Source organism: Vespula pensylvanica, chromosome 24 (assembly GCF_014466175.1).
Source record: "Vespula pensylvanica isolate Volc-1 chromosome 24, ASM1446617v1, whole genome shotgun sequence".
Classification (NCBI taxonomy): domain Eukaryota; kingdom Metazoa; phylum Arthropoda; class Insecta; order Hymenoptera; family Vespidae; genus Vespula; species Vespula pensylvanica.
In genome coordinates, this window is record NC_057708.1 from 1193604 (window position 1) to 1206881 (window position 13278).

Sequence of the window (13278 nt, forward strand, 5' to 3'; positions counted from 1 at the left end):
CGCGTATCGTTAATGTTGATTACTACGAAAATATGGCGGTTTCTTCGAAAAGATGATGAGAAATTAATTTATAATAATTATGAAAATTTTGTAATCTTATAAGAAATCTTAAATGATACATTCTTACAATTTTGTTATGTTTAGAAAAGAAAAATTAAGCTCGATAATCGTTTAATGATTTTGAAAAAGGAAATCGTGCGACATTCATTTTTGTAACATGCTGTACCACTCTAGCAGTTGTCGCTCTGCAACAGCGCAACTATTTTGAGGTTATGTACGATCTATAATAATTAGAATTTTAGAGAAATTTTAACATTTTTTCACAAATGTCATCGTTAAATGAAAAATCAGATCATTCACTTTTTATAGAATTATCGAAGTACTTAAAAAATAATTCTAAGAGTGGTATCACTACCTGTCTGGCACGACTCAAATCTGATTCCAAATGCTATAGACAATTTGTTAAAGATGGAGGTCTTAATATTTTAATCAAATTATTACGCTCTCAGGATTTAAAAATTTTAAATATGACACTAAGTATATTAGCAAATGCATGCATGATTTCCGATACAAGGGAGGAGGTAATTTCAATCCATGTTAAATAGTGGTAAATTTTCACTTAACAATATTTTATTTTTATTTATTTGCTTTTTCTATTATAACAGGTTAAAGGGACTAAAATAGGATACTATGTACTTTACATAATACAAAATTTTAAATTGGACAATTCTCTTCATTGTCGTGCTTGTAGATTGATTGGTAATTTATGCGAATGCGGCTGGCATGCTAGATCTTTGTACGAAGCTGGATCCGTACATGCACTTGCTAAATTATTACAATCAAAGGCAAATATGCAAACGTACCTAATGGTAGTCAGAGCAATAAGGTAAATTATCATAATAGTTTTCATCGTAATATTATTATTGTATTTTATCAAGATCTTATATATATATCATTTTTTATAGAAATATTTGGAGCATGCACGAAGGTTGTAGAGAAGACATGTTGGAAACAGGGATCATAAAGAATATTACAGGTTTATTAGTCATAGCTAATGAAAAAGCTATTGTAAATACAAAATATTCAGAATTAGTAGAAGTATGTTTAAAAGCCATGTGTGCTTTTCTTATCAGTCTCGATCCTCGCTGTGGAGAACAAATGCAAGGAGAGAAAGATTTGGAGGGATACAAGTGCATTGTTGACAACTGTAGTACAAATAATAAAATGGCAATTAAATGTCTTTGTAATCTTAGCCAAATAGCAGAATGTCGTCCTATTCTGGGATGTTCTGGAGCAATAGAAATTTTAATATCTTTAATCAGTAAACATTCAAAATTGTCCAAAGAAATACTACTGAGTCTGTGTTTGTTTTGTCGAGAAGCAGTCAATCGTGCAAAAATCAGAGATAATGCTGGTTTAGAACTCATGCTTACACTTTTGAGAAAAAATGATATTGAAAAATATCATCCTATGTTATTACATGCTCTCGCACAATTTATATATGACGATCCAAGTATTTCAATAATGATTAAAAATGGATTACTAGATGTGCTAATTATGAAATTAAAAAAAATGGTGGAAAATGTATTGGAAAACAGAAAAGAGCAAGAGATATCTAAAAAACGAAAGAATGATTCACCCTTAGATAAAAAAACGGATTCAAAGTATTATAAATCAATGATAGGACGGTTAGTGTTATCATTTATTTTTACAAATTTATTTTTTTATTGATTACTATGTCCGTGTGATTATTCTTTGAAATATTTACAAAAAAAAAAAAAAAAAAAAAAAAAAATAAATATATAACTTTCAGATTCAGTGTAGATTATCCTAGAGATGATTGGAGTCCATGTAGTTCTACGAGTGTATTCTCTTCTCCTCCGAGTACACCACCATTACCATTTTATGATTCTGCAGAAACAGATGAAAATGCAGAAGATAACTATAGTCCTGTTTGTAGTGACACAGAATGGGGAGAATATGAAGAAGGTATATTAATTATGAGTTTTCTTTGAAAGTATATTATAACGATTAAAGTAAAAATAAGAATCATAACATAAAACATTCTCATATATAGAACCTCAAGAAGAAGTAGAATCTTTGAAAAGCTGTAAGTCATTATCAATCGAAGAGGATGAATCTCGTGATTCAGGAACATTTCATAAGATTACTTCCTCTGAATATACAAGTGCATGGACCTTAGCATTATTAAGCAGATTGAGTCACTTTACTGAACCTATAGAGAGATTAGCTGATCCAATAACAATTGAACCATTATCAGAATATATTCGGTATGCAAAAAATCCTAGGGCTTCTAGAATACTTACCAGAATAGTAAGGTAAATAAAAACTGTATTATTCGTATAATTCACATCTAGTATTACTATGTAATTGACGTTTAATATTAATCGATAAACAAGGTAATAATAGATAAATGATTATTTTAGGAATAGCGCCTATTTAGTTCCGTTATTGAAGCAAGGTTTTGTCTTCGAAGCGCAAACTTTATATGGCTCAGAATATTATACTCGACATCTATGTGCTTTAGCCGAAACTGGCGGTGCTATTGGAGATCTTACATCAATATTATTACGTGGTGAAGAATCTCATAAATCAATGGTCGCTGTATCTATACCTTTTATAATCAAGTCTAAATTTATTTTGAAATCGTTATTAAATAATCATGGCGGTTTACAATTAATATTAAATATATTAAACGATAGAGAACATGCACTGATTGAAAATGCTGTCTGGTCGATTTGCCAATTGGCAAATACATTGCAAATTCGCCCTGAGGTTATCGATAAGGGTCTAATACCAGACACTGTTACAACTGATTATCCAAAACTTTATGAAAGTCTTCCAAAGCCATCAGTAGTTACGTTTGAATTAGATGATGGTACAACGGTCGATGCATGTAGACAAACTTTATGTCAAAAATCAGATGTTTTTTGTGCAATGCTTGAAGGAAATTTTTCTGAATCTGGAAAGAGGCGTGTTAAATTAAGAAATACATCGAAGGAAGGACTAAACATACTACTTTTGGCTGCTAATGGTGCTGCTTTTGAAAACAGGACTATTGAATCACTTTTAGATGCTGCCTTATTAGCAGATAAATTTCTTATGTCTGATATTTCAGATATTTTAACAGAAAGTTCAATAGCTATGCTTAGCTATGAAAATTTCAGTCGAGCATGGAATTGGGCAAGAAATAATTCTTGTTACGAACTTAAAACTTGCTGCGTTAAGAGTTTTCTCTCGGCAAAAATGTCAAAGACTGAAAGAATCCAAGCATTTCGTGAATTTTCTAATAATAGTAGCTTTCCTGAATTTTTAGATGAAATAAAGGAAATTATTAATAGTGGTTTGTGCCAACGCTGATTTAATTAATAATAATTAAGCATAATTGTGATATGATATAGATATATTAATCGTATATATATATATATATTATATATTATAATATAAATATTATACATATATATATATATATAATTATTGTTCTGTATAATATAATATATAATATAATAATTTTAAACTTGAATAAACTTACCATGCACATTATTTAATAATCGTGCGCAGAAAAAAGATAACCGAGGTCATAATGTTAAATGCCTCATCATGTATGATACAATTGTGTACACAACAGAATGGAGAAGGAGGAAATTAGTTATCAATTTAAATTCTTACAATAAGAGAAAGAAGGCTGTAAGTTACAGAAAAATTGTGAGAGTAAAAAAGAAATTATAAGAGAAATCCAATTTTTTTACATTCCTTGGTATATTTAAGAATTTAACATATAATACATTTACTAAATTTACTAAATCGCACACATTTTTATAACTTGCAGCATTCTTATTACTTAAATAATAATTTAATTTCTGAATTGTATATACAAATAATACGAGGTTGTAAAAAATTATTTTGTCTCTTTTAACCGTCTGGTTAATAAAACAATGTAATTAAATATACTAAAATGTAAAAAGTTACCAGAAATGTATAAATCTTCATATATGATTCGCTGATATTATTTTGAGCTTTTCTGCTATCTTTCCGTAAAATTTCTCTGTATTAATTTAAGCTTTATCGGTTTAGACGGTACAGAGATCAAGTGCAATATCAATTTCACTTCATCTTTATTCATGCATTTTATCTTAAAAGTACGAACAAGCTGAAAATAGATAATACCCATTATTAATATTTAATAAAGTAAGAAAATTTTTGATCTAATATTTTCTCAAATTATTTCTCAATATTACCTCAGCTAAAACAAGAGATATTTGAATTTCTGCGAGTTTTCGACCGACACAACTTCTTGCGCCTAAAGCGAATGGTATATTAGCATGAGGATGAATTACATCCTGATAATTACCATTTTCCGTTCGGATCCATCGTTCTGGATAAAATTCGTTCGGTCGTGGAAAATTCGTAGGATCTCTGCTACTCGAATACAATGACAATAAAAGTAATTCCTACATAAAGTACGCATCATTAATTATTATAAACGTAACACAAACATTATAAAATAAAACAAATAAGAAAAGAAACTTTCATGTACCCCTTTAGGCACGAAATATCCACCGATGACGTTATCCTCTGGTAAATATCTCGTGATAAACGGAGCTATTGGATAGAGCCTAAGTGTTTCTTTAATGACTCCTTTTATCAATGAATCACGCAAGATTTCCTTCGACGAAAGATTTTTAATAGATTCAAACAATTTCTCTTGCAATTCTGGATCATTACCGAGTAAAAATAACATCCACTGAGTCGAGAAAGCCGTCTTAAAATAAAACCAAAATGAAATTGATTAAACACGTTAACATGTATTTTAAACAATATAAAACCAATCAAATTTTTAGATCATTGATTATTTGTAATAACGAAGAAAAATACCGTATCGCCAGCAGCTATAATAAAATCAGTTACTATCCTAACAAGATCATCGTCCCGAATTCCTTCATCCATCATCGTCTGCAGTAGACCATCACCTCCAAGGCGAACCATTTCCGGTACCAACGTTCGAACGATACTTAACGCCGAATCAGCAGACTCAACGAATCTATTCCAAGAAGGTAATCTCAAGGTTTTCGCTAATTTTGCCGGTAACATTGATAATTCAGCGGTATATTCGAATATCTTATGCAATGTTCTAGCCAAATTCTCTGAATCTCGTGATATTTTTGCTTTATGACGATGCCACGTAGATCCCATTAAAGTCGCCAACATCGCTATTATATATATATATATATATATCTTTTTTTATAAAGTACCCAATTAAATATCTCGAAGAGTAATATAATCGTTATAATATAATTATAAATATATTCACCTTCGATCGACCATTGATAAAGTTGAGTTTCCAATTGGGATAAAATATCATCATTGCTGAGTTGACTCATCCATTTTTCTACTAGTCCCTCAGCAGCTTTTTGACATGGACCAACGAACATGTCGGTTGGATCTGACAACAGCATCACCTTGTTTAATATTCGTCGAAATTGTAACCATTCTTCTCCGTTCCTACAAAACAATATTATCAATCTAATTACTAGATCATTTAATTATATTCTATGTGAATTCTATGAAGTTATATGAACGTATTAATATTATTATATTATTTATATAATATACATAGTATAATTTATCAATATTATTATAATATGAAATCATATTAATTTCTATTATGAAAAAGTATATATATATATATATCCGAGATTTTTATATTGTTATAAATTAATATAATTATTATATATATTTATTTAATGAAATTATTATGTTTTACTATGAAAAAAATTCACATACATGAAAAGCAATCCTCGTTGTAAAGATCGTAGCTCATTATAGAGAACCCATGGCTCAGGAAGAAAATGTTTAGGAGTTGGTCCTTCGAGTCTGAAAATCCTTCGATATTCCTGAGGTGAATTAATAAAAACTGCCATTATCGGACCGATACGTTCTCTATAAATTGGTCCTAATTCTTTGTGTCTACGATCGACGTATTCATGAAGCGTCTTAGCGCCACCGGTAGTTACAAATTCAAAGATGGTTCCAAATACCGGAAATCCTTTTGGTCTCGGTGGTTCCCGTAAAGTAACGTTCGTCGTTGTAGTAGCCGAAGTTACGTATTTTCTGTCGTGAGATTCTCCAGAAGAAGATATATTCAACTTTTTTTTATTCTCCTCGTATCTCTCATGAACGTTACAATTAACGAGAACTTTTTTTCTTGATATTGAAACCGTATTAAACAAAGATGGACGAGATCTTTTCAAACTCGACCATAAGGTACGCATTCTCGACAATAAATATGTTCTTTCTACAAAAGAAAAGAAGAAAGAAGAAAAGATAAAGATGCGTGTGTATATATATATATATATATATATATAGAGAGAGAGAGAGAGAGAGAGAAAGAGAGTTACAATACGATAGTTAATGAACGATTAGAATAATTTTTGTCTCAGATAAACTCGTGAATACTTTCGAAGACTTGTGTAACTTCGTCGTGCGAAATTAGAAACGACGATCAAATTCAAACGATCATGTTTTTAACGACGATCACGTTTTCTGACTCTCCTATTTCAATCTTCTTTTTCTTTCTCCTCCTTCTCTTCTTCTTCTTCTTTTAATTTAGTTTCAATACGATTACATACACACGATCGAACGTATCCAATTAATTTCAATTCGATCAATTCAATCAATTAATTCAATTAATTTAAATTACAGAGACAATAATAATTGTTGTTGTTGTACGTATCTACGTGCGCGCGTGTAAATTTCTTTTTTTCTGTCGTCCTTTCCTCTCCTTTTTCTTTTTTTTTTTTCTTCTTTTTTTTCTTTCGTATAAACTTCAATTATATTAAACGAAATCGGAACACAGTGCGTAACCGCGCGCGTTAGAAGCTCGCGGCTGAATGTCGAGACCGGAAATCGGACCGGAAAGCGGCGTCAAGCCGACAACCAATCAGAACTTCTCTTCTTTGGTTCGCGCCTCGAGATCGAATACCGTTGTTGAACTATGCCGTTATCTAGAAGCCCGTTTACTTTATCCTCAACCCCCTTCCACTATCTTCTTCTTCTTCTTCTTCTTCTTCTTCTTCTTCTTCTTCTTCTTCTTCCTCTTATTCATAGACGGAAGAACAACGAAGAATTCTTCTTCTTCTTCTTATTCGATCGACAAACTCTCTTTCTCAACTTTTCTTCTACAAGTTTATAACACCCGTTCAGACCGCAATTTTATATTTTCTCTTTGGCTAACAGGACGCTTCACCTCGAACATTTAATGTCGACGATGATGACGACGAAAAGAAGAAGAAGAAGAAGAAGAAGAAGAAGAAGAAGAAGAACGACGACGACGACGACGACGACGACGTCGACATCGTTATCGTCGATCGAACGACTCCACCCGTCTCCTTTCTTATCGTTCACGCGTCGTTGAACGTCCTGCACATTTGTTTCTTTTTTTTTTTCTTCTCTTTCTCTCTTTCTCTTTCTCTCTTTCTCTTTCTTTCTTTCTTTCTTTCTTTCTTTCTTTCTTTCTCTCTCTCTCGTTCGTATTTAAATATAAACGTCGTAACTTTTTCGAACAGATACCTACTCTCTCTCTTTCTCTCTCTATACGCTGTTTTTCGTTATCGCGAGAAGAAATATCGTTAGTATCTAATCTATGTTGAAAAATCTTTTATATTTCTCCCGCCAATTTATTACTATACTTCTTTCACAGTTTTGTCCGATTAAATATCGTTTAACGAGCTATCACTAATCTATCGATAAATGTTCACTAACTATGTCCGTTCTTTCAAACACGTTTTACTAAGTTCTCGATGTGTGTGTGTGTGTGTGTGTGTGTATGTGTTTGTGTGTGTGTGTATGTGTGTGGGTGTATATACATGTATATGCGTAGGATACTTTCTCATGCTCGGTTTGTCGCTAACTCGAGAACCCGACGACCGAGACTGCTTGGAGTTTAACAGTTTCGAACATTTTTAAATCTTCTTGCGAGTCTCTTCAAACTCCGAGAGTGGGGATCGTTTATGTTAAGTTTTAAGTATAGAAACTTTCGTTATATTCTAAGGATAAATATTCTATGATTTATTCGATGAGTTTTTGTTTGATTTTTCACACAAATTTGTCCTCCGTCTTCTCTTCGTATTCTACTTTCTGTTTTTCTTTTTGAGGAAATTTGAAACTCGCGGTAAATAATGTCTATATATATATGTGTATGTGTGTGTGTGATGATGACGATGATGATGAAGATGATGATACTATAAATAAGAAGAGTGAAGAAATCTACTTTTAAAGTCTGATAGAATTCAAATACTTTGAACACGATAATATCTTCTATAAATAATGCAATAGACGTACCAATCGATCTGGAATATCTATTTCTCGTATTAATGCGATACTCGAACGATATTTTGGTGAGATTAAAAATCGACTACCAATGAAATAACATTGAACTCTGTGATTCAACGTTACCAATAAATACTCTACTTTCTTTTTTGGTTTTTTTTTTTTTTGTTTTGTTTTTTTCTTCTCTTGTAATAATCTAATTAAATAAAACAAAATATATGTGTTGTGTCAGATAATTTTATCTATTTAGCGATAAATAGACGACAGTGCATAAAAATAAAAGAAACGTTTATTTTTTTTTAATTACGTTATTAATATACATTGTGATGTATATTATTAAAAAATATTATATAGATATATATTTTGATATGTGTATATATATATATATACATATATGTACATATATATATATACATGTGTATATATATATATATATATATACGTACACATATATAGATATTATGATCCATGAAAATTGTAAAAACAAAATATTTACCATTTGAAATTCAAATGTTTCTTTCTTCTTTTTCTTTTATTACGTTGAAACGAATATAAAGAAGAAGAGTAGTAGTCGCCTAATGCAAATCATCTTTTTTCCATTCCAAATCGTGGTGGAACGTGCTTGGTCAAGGACCGTTGAAAAATCTACACTTTTTAAATTGGCTCCGTATAATATATATATATATATATATATATATATATATATATATATATATACGTAATCATACACACATATGTGTATAGAACACTTCTTGTATCATATAACCTTGTATGGACTATATTAATTATTGAAATTATCTCATATTATTATGTTAGCAAATAGAGACAATAATTGATGAAAAAAATGAAAGAAAAAAAAGAAAGAAAAAAGAATGTACGAGGTTGATTTCAATAAATCATAATTATTCATCCAACATTGCGACACTCGTTACGACAAGAGATTCGAACAAACCCATATATCTCTTCAAAAAATACACTTTAAATTTCTTTCGTATCGGAAGATGGCGCTTGAAATCTTTTCCTAATGAAATTTGTATTTTTCTTAGTTAGAAGGAAAGTGACGCCATCTGCTGGATAATCACAAAATTGACATGCGAGCAATGTTGTAAGAAGGTGCGTCGGGTGCCTTAAGAATTTTTACGTATCACGAGGAGTTTTTACTTATTTTTTAATTACGAAAGAAGTGATAAATTAAGGAAAGAAGTATATGACGATAATAATAGAATAATCGAGATCGGATATATTGTTTTGGAATTATTTTTTTTCTCCTATTTTGATTCAACGAGAGTTTATTATTTATTATCATTGATCGGGAACACGCATGATGTACTCGATATCGTAGAACGATAGTGACACCAAAGTATTCAGTAATCAGTAGTTGTGCGTTGAAACGATCGTACACGAGGAAACGATTTCTACGATAATCATTTTAAGTTTTTCATACAATTTTATTTAATATTCTCGTAGTATATACGAAATAAATTGTCAAAGTTATTTCAAGAAAATGGACACCGACGTTGAATCTTGTTTAAAAGATTGGAATGATTTAGCACGAGATTACAAGGAGTTAGAGGTAAAAGAATTGTAATTAAAATTTTCGTAAGAATATATATATATATATATATGCGTGTGTGCGTGCGTATCAAACGTTTCCTTCGTTTTCATTCTTCTTCGTCGAACAGTATTATTCTTTATTGAGAGAGGTTAAGTTGTTTATTTTTTTGCTGAACCATATGAAAGATCGAATTAAGACAGTAAAAGAAAAGAAAATACTCATCAGTAACGTTGAAATCAACGTGTGAACTTTGAACCTATCCATCTTTCCAGCGTTTTTCTTAGTATCCTTATTTTCTTTATTATTTTTCCTTTTTATTTTAATAACAAAGCAATTATTTTTTTATAATGATGAACAATGATCAAATAGTTATACAACTAGTATTTAGTTTTTACATTGTAACATTAGGATGATACGAATCGTTAAAAATTGAAATCTACTGTTTAAGCGGTAATACAATTTATATTATAGGCATTGAATAGGGAATATCTTGCTAAATTAGAAGAAGTTAGAGAATTACAAGCAAAATGTGTCAAAGGAATTTCTCATCAAAGATACAGAATGGGTATTATTTCAAAATCTCTGAAACAGTAAGTGAGTGATAGCAATCAAGTCTTTATATATCGTATCTGTTATATAAAAATGAATTGTTTAGACTGCAGGACAACGATACGAGAATGACGTTAGATAAAGATATGATAAGAAGAGAGCAGCAATTACATGAAATGGAACAAACTTTACCAAAACCAAATGGTGTATATCTTCAAATTATACTAGGCAGTGTTAATGTTTCTATACTGAATAAAAATGATAAGTAAGCTTTCTAATTTTAATGATATTAACCTATTAATCAGGGAGATTTTTTTTTTATTGATTTTTTTATGAATACGAATTCATGAAATTTACTTTCATTCAAAATAAAATGGTGTAAATAAAGGAGAAGTTTTTGACAAATTAATGAATCATAAAAAAATAAAGATCTGGAGATATAAGGATATAATTCCCTGATTAACAAGTCAATGATCTTTAATTATTCGTATGTAATAAGAAAATAGAATATTTTATATTAATATTTGGACATTGTGTTACGCGATTGTGATCTACTTTTTTTTTCAGATTTAAATACAAAGATGAATACGAAAAATTTAAATTAATATTATCTGTGATTGGTTTTGTACTATCTGTTTTAAATCTGTTTACTAATGTTAGGTAAGATATATTGGATCAGTTAGTTCTTTTTCCATTATTTATTTTTTTTGTAAGTATATGATATTTTAATATTATAAAATTTTATTTTAGAACATTGGAACTGAGTTTAATGTTTCTTCTAGTCTGGTATTATTGTACATTAACAATAAGAGAAAGTATTCTTAAAGTAAATGGATCAAGAATTAAAGGTTGGTGGCGGTTTCACCACTTTCTCTCCACTGTAGTATCTGCAGTTTTATTAGTGTGGCCAAATACAGGTGCTTGGTATGCATTTCGAGGTCAATTTATCTGGTTCAATGTATATATTAGTAAGTTATCTATTCTTTGTAATGACACTTTTGATATCTTTTTACCAACAGACTTGTGTGTTTCTAAGTATTATCAATATTAACATTTTTAGGTATAGTACAATATCTACAATTTCGTTATCAGCATGGTGTTCTCTATCGTTTAAAAGCATTAGGTGAAAGACATAATATGGATATTACTATTGAAGGTTTTCATTCTTGGATGTGGCGAGGATTATCATTTCTCCTACCATTTCTGTTTGTTGGATATTTTTTCCAGCTTTATAACGCATATACATTATTCATGTTAATATCTCATCCAGAAGCTACTTGGCACGTGTCAGTTCTTAGTGCTATGTTCTTGATATTATTCCTAGGAAATGTCACAACAACTGTTATGGTTATTCCGCAAAAATTAAGAGAACAGGTAAAGGATCATCTTCCTGGAGTATTTACAAATAAATCTGATCGCAGAAAGGAAATTTCAAAAGAGGAAGTTAAATCTGAGAAAAGTGATTAAAAAAGGACAGATAGATATTGAACATTATAAAATTAATAACAATCACAAAGGGAAAGTGGTTTGTTAATTTATATCAGAATGAAATGATATTTGTGTAATCAATAGATGGGAAGATAAGTCTCGATAAAATAGATGATGTCTTCGTCATATCAATTCTTTATATAAAAGATTTTAAATTAATGCATTTTTTCATGTTCCATGATACTTTATACTTTTTAAATTAAAACATTAAAAATATTATGAACAAAGTTTTATAATTACATGCGTATCTTTTATTATAAATATTATAAATAAAAGGTACCTGTTCTCTATAATAGAAATATTTATTTAATAAGTAATATGTCTACTTCAGTTATACGCACATGTCTGTCAATTTAATATTGATTGTGCTTGGTAAACAAGTGTTGTTATGATTTATAGATTTCTGTGATTAATTGTTATAAGTATCAAATTATCTGGGACAGTTCGTATATGAAAAGTATTTGTTTTTAATGTATTTATTATAATGTATGTATATATAAATAAAAATACCAGTGTGACAAACACAAAATTGCATAACCATTGTATGGAATTTTATTTAGGGCAAATATTTTTTACTTTATCATCCTGAATAAAAATAAGACAGTAATTAACATTTAATCATATCAATAATTAGTTCGTACGTTCGACCGATAGATAGAGTTGAAAGTCTGTTATATGTTGCTCAATAATTTTTCCAAACTTTTTCGTACATCCGTGCATCGAGTGTTGCCTATCGCTAGGTGCATCTTTTGAAAACTAAATTATTCATTTTAATTTTCATTACATCATCAAGTATAAACTATAGACTTATAAATAAAGAGATTTATCTGTTAATAAATTTTAATTTCAGTGGTCCTTTAGGTGTGTACATCGGGTCGATATAATAATCTAATTTTTTATGATGATATTCTATTTTGTAATACTGCAGGATCTAAAATGAAGAAATTGTATATATATTTACATTGTTATTATAAATATTATTCTCTTTAATTATCAACATACTGATATGTAAGTCATGTTAATTTACTTTGGTAAAATATTATAATTGGAAGGGAAATACAAACGGAACGTTTTATACGCATTACAATTGGAACGTTTTAATTATAGTTATAAAATGTTCTACCAAAAGAGGAAAGAATGAAACAGTCAGGAATCATTTATTGTCCGAGCTCATTCAGCGTAACCGTCAGAAAGTTAACTACTACGAATATCTCGTGACCACGAAGCGTATCTTAATAAAATTATCCTTATTCGTATAGTAAGTTTCTCTTTCGGTTACTACAAAGCAACGTAGAAATACTACATCGTGTCTTTTTCATTAAGAAGAAAAAAAAAAA

General features: G+C 29.8%; 4 protein-coding genes across 8 annotated transcripts in view; 2 read left to right on the forward strand and 2 right to left on the reverse strand.

The window, feature by feature from the left end:
• The first annotated feature begins 196 nt into the window (after positions 1 to 196).
• Positions 197 to 3416, forward strand: LOC122636907 (armadillo repeat-containing protein 5). The gene is made up of 6 exons (XM_043828584.1): positions 197 to 581; positions 666 to 886; positions 966 to 1688; positions 1814 to 1989; positions 2078 to 2339; positions 2448 to 3416. Exons 1-6 carry the CDS (start codon positions 327 to 329, stop codon positions 3379 to 3381), a joined length of 2571 nt encoding a protein of 856 aa, XP_043684519.1. The 5' UTR covers positions 197 to 326; the 3' UTR covers positions 3382 to 3416.
• Positions 1801 to 8861, reverse strand: LOC122636909 (cytochrome P450 315a1, mitochondrial). 5 transcript variants are annotated; one of them, XM_043828586.1, is made up of 8 exons: positions 7595 to 7946; positions 7180 to 7189; positions 5806 to 6316; positions 5333 to 5523; positions 4897 to 5231; positions 4559 to 4783; positions 4260 to 4472; positions 3510 to 4171 (listed from the first exon to the last, which is right to left on the reverse strand). In XM_043828586.1, exons 3-8 carry the CDS (start codon positions 6291 to 6293, stop codon positions 4046 to 4048), a joined length of 1578 nt encoding a protein of 525 aa, XP_043684521.1. In that variant the 5' UTR covers positions 6294 to 6316; positions 7180 to 7189; positions 7595 to 7946; the 3' UTR covers positions 3510 to 4045. The 5 variants fall into 5 exon arrangements, 4 of the variants coding, with proteins under 4 accessions (XP_043684521.1, XP_043684524.1, XP_043684523.1 ...); XR_006329093.1 differs by lacking the exons at positions 7180 to 7189; positions 7595 to 7946 and adding an exon at positions 1801 to 1911 and having other exon boundaries at positions 3991 to 4171; XM_043828589.1 differs by lacking the exons at positions 7180 to 7189; positions 7595 to 7946 and adding an exon at positions 8846 to 8861.
• A 590-nt stretch (positions 8862 to 9451) lies between these two features.
• Positions 9452 to 12478, forward strand: LOC122636910 (transmembrane protein 120 homolog). The gene is made up of 6 exons (XM_043828591.1): positions 9452 to 9922; positions 10376 to 10494; positions 10560 to 10718; positions 11021 to 11113; positions 11204 to 11421; positions 11514 to 12478. Exons 1-6 carry the CDS (start codon positions 9854 to 9856, stop codon positions 11918 to 11920), a joined length of 1065 nt encoding a protein of 354 aa, XP_043684526.1. The 5' UTR covers positions 9452 to 9853; the 3' UTR covers positions 11921 to 12478.
• Positions 12479 to 12537: 59 nt separating this feature from the next.
• Positions 12538 to 13278, reverse strand: part of LOC122636908 (probable cytochrome P450 301a1, mitochondrial) — a 4833-nt gene continuing 4092 nt past the window's right edge. Inside the window, exon 11 of the mRNA XM_043828585.1 lies at positions 12538 to 12872. Coding sequence (XP_043684520.1) covers positions 12765 to 12872 — 108 coding nt within the window. The 3' untranslated portion in view covers positions 12538 to 12764. The remainder of the gene's footprint in view (positions 12873 to 13278) is intronic.

Bases quoted from the DNA above. Each gene is read 5' to 3' on its own strand.
- LOC122636910 (XM_043828591.1), top strand. From the start codon at position 9,854: ATGGACACCGACGTTGAATCTTGTTTAAAAGATTGGAATGATTTAGCA. The intron at 9,923-10,375 runs GTAAAAGAATTG...TTTATATTATAG, and splicing joins GAGATTACAAGGAGTTAGAG to GCATTGAATAGGGAATATCT. The intron at 10,495-10,559 runs GTAAGTGAGTGA...TGAATTGTTTAG, and splicing joins ATTTCAAAATCTCTGAAACA to ACTGCAGGACAACGATACGA.
- LOC122636909 (XM_043828589.1), bottom strand. From the start codon at position 6,293: ATGCGTACCTTATGGTCGAGTTTGAAAAGATCTCGTCCATCTTTGTTT. The intron at 5,524-5,805 runs GTATGTGAATTT...ATTGTTTTGTAG, and splicing joins CAACGAGGATTGCTTTTCAT to GAACGGAGAAGAATGGTTAC. The intron at 4,172-4,259 runs GTAATATTGAGA...ATCTATTTTCAG, and splicing joins TATCTCTTGTTTTAGCTGAG to CTTGTTCGTACTTTTAAGAT.
- LOC122636907 (XM_043828584.1), top strand. From the start codon at position 327: ATGTCATCGTTAAATGAAAAATCAGATCATTCACTTTTTATAGAATTA. The intron at 887-965 runs GTAAATTATCAT...CATTTTTTATAG, and splicing joins ATGGTAGTCAGAGCAATAAG to AAATATTTGGAGCATGCACG. The intron at 1,990-2,077 runs GTATATTAATTA...TCTCATATATAG, and splicing joins ATGGGGAGAATATGAAGAAG to AACCTCAAGAAGAAGTAGAA.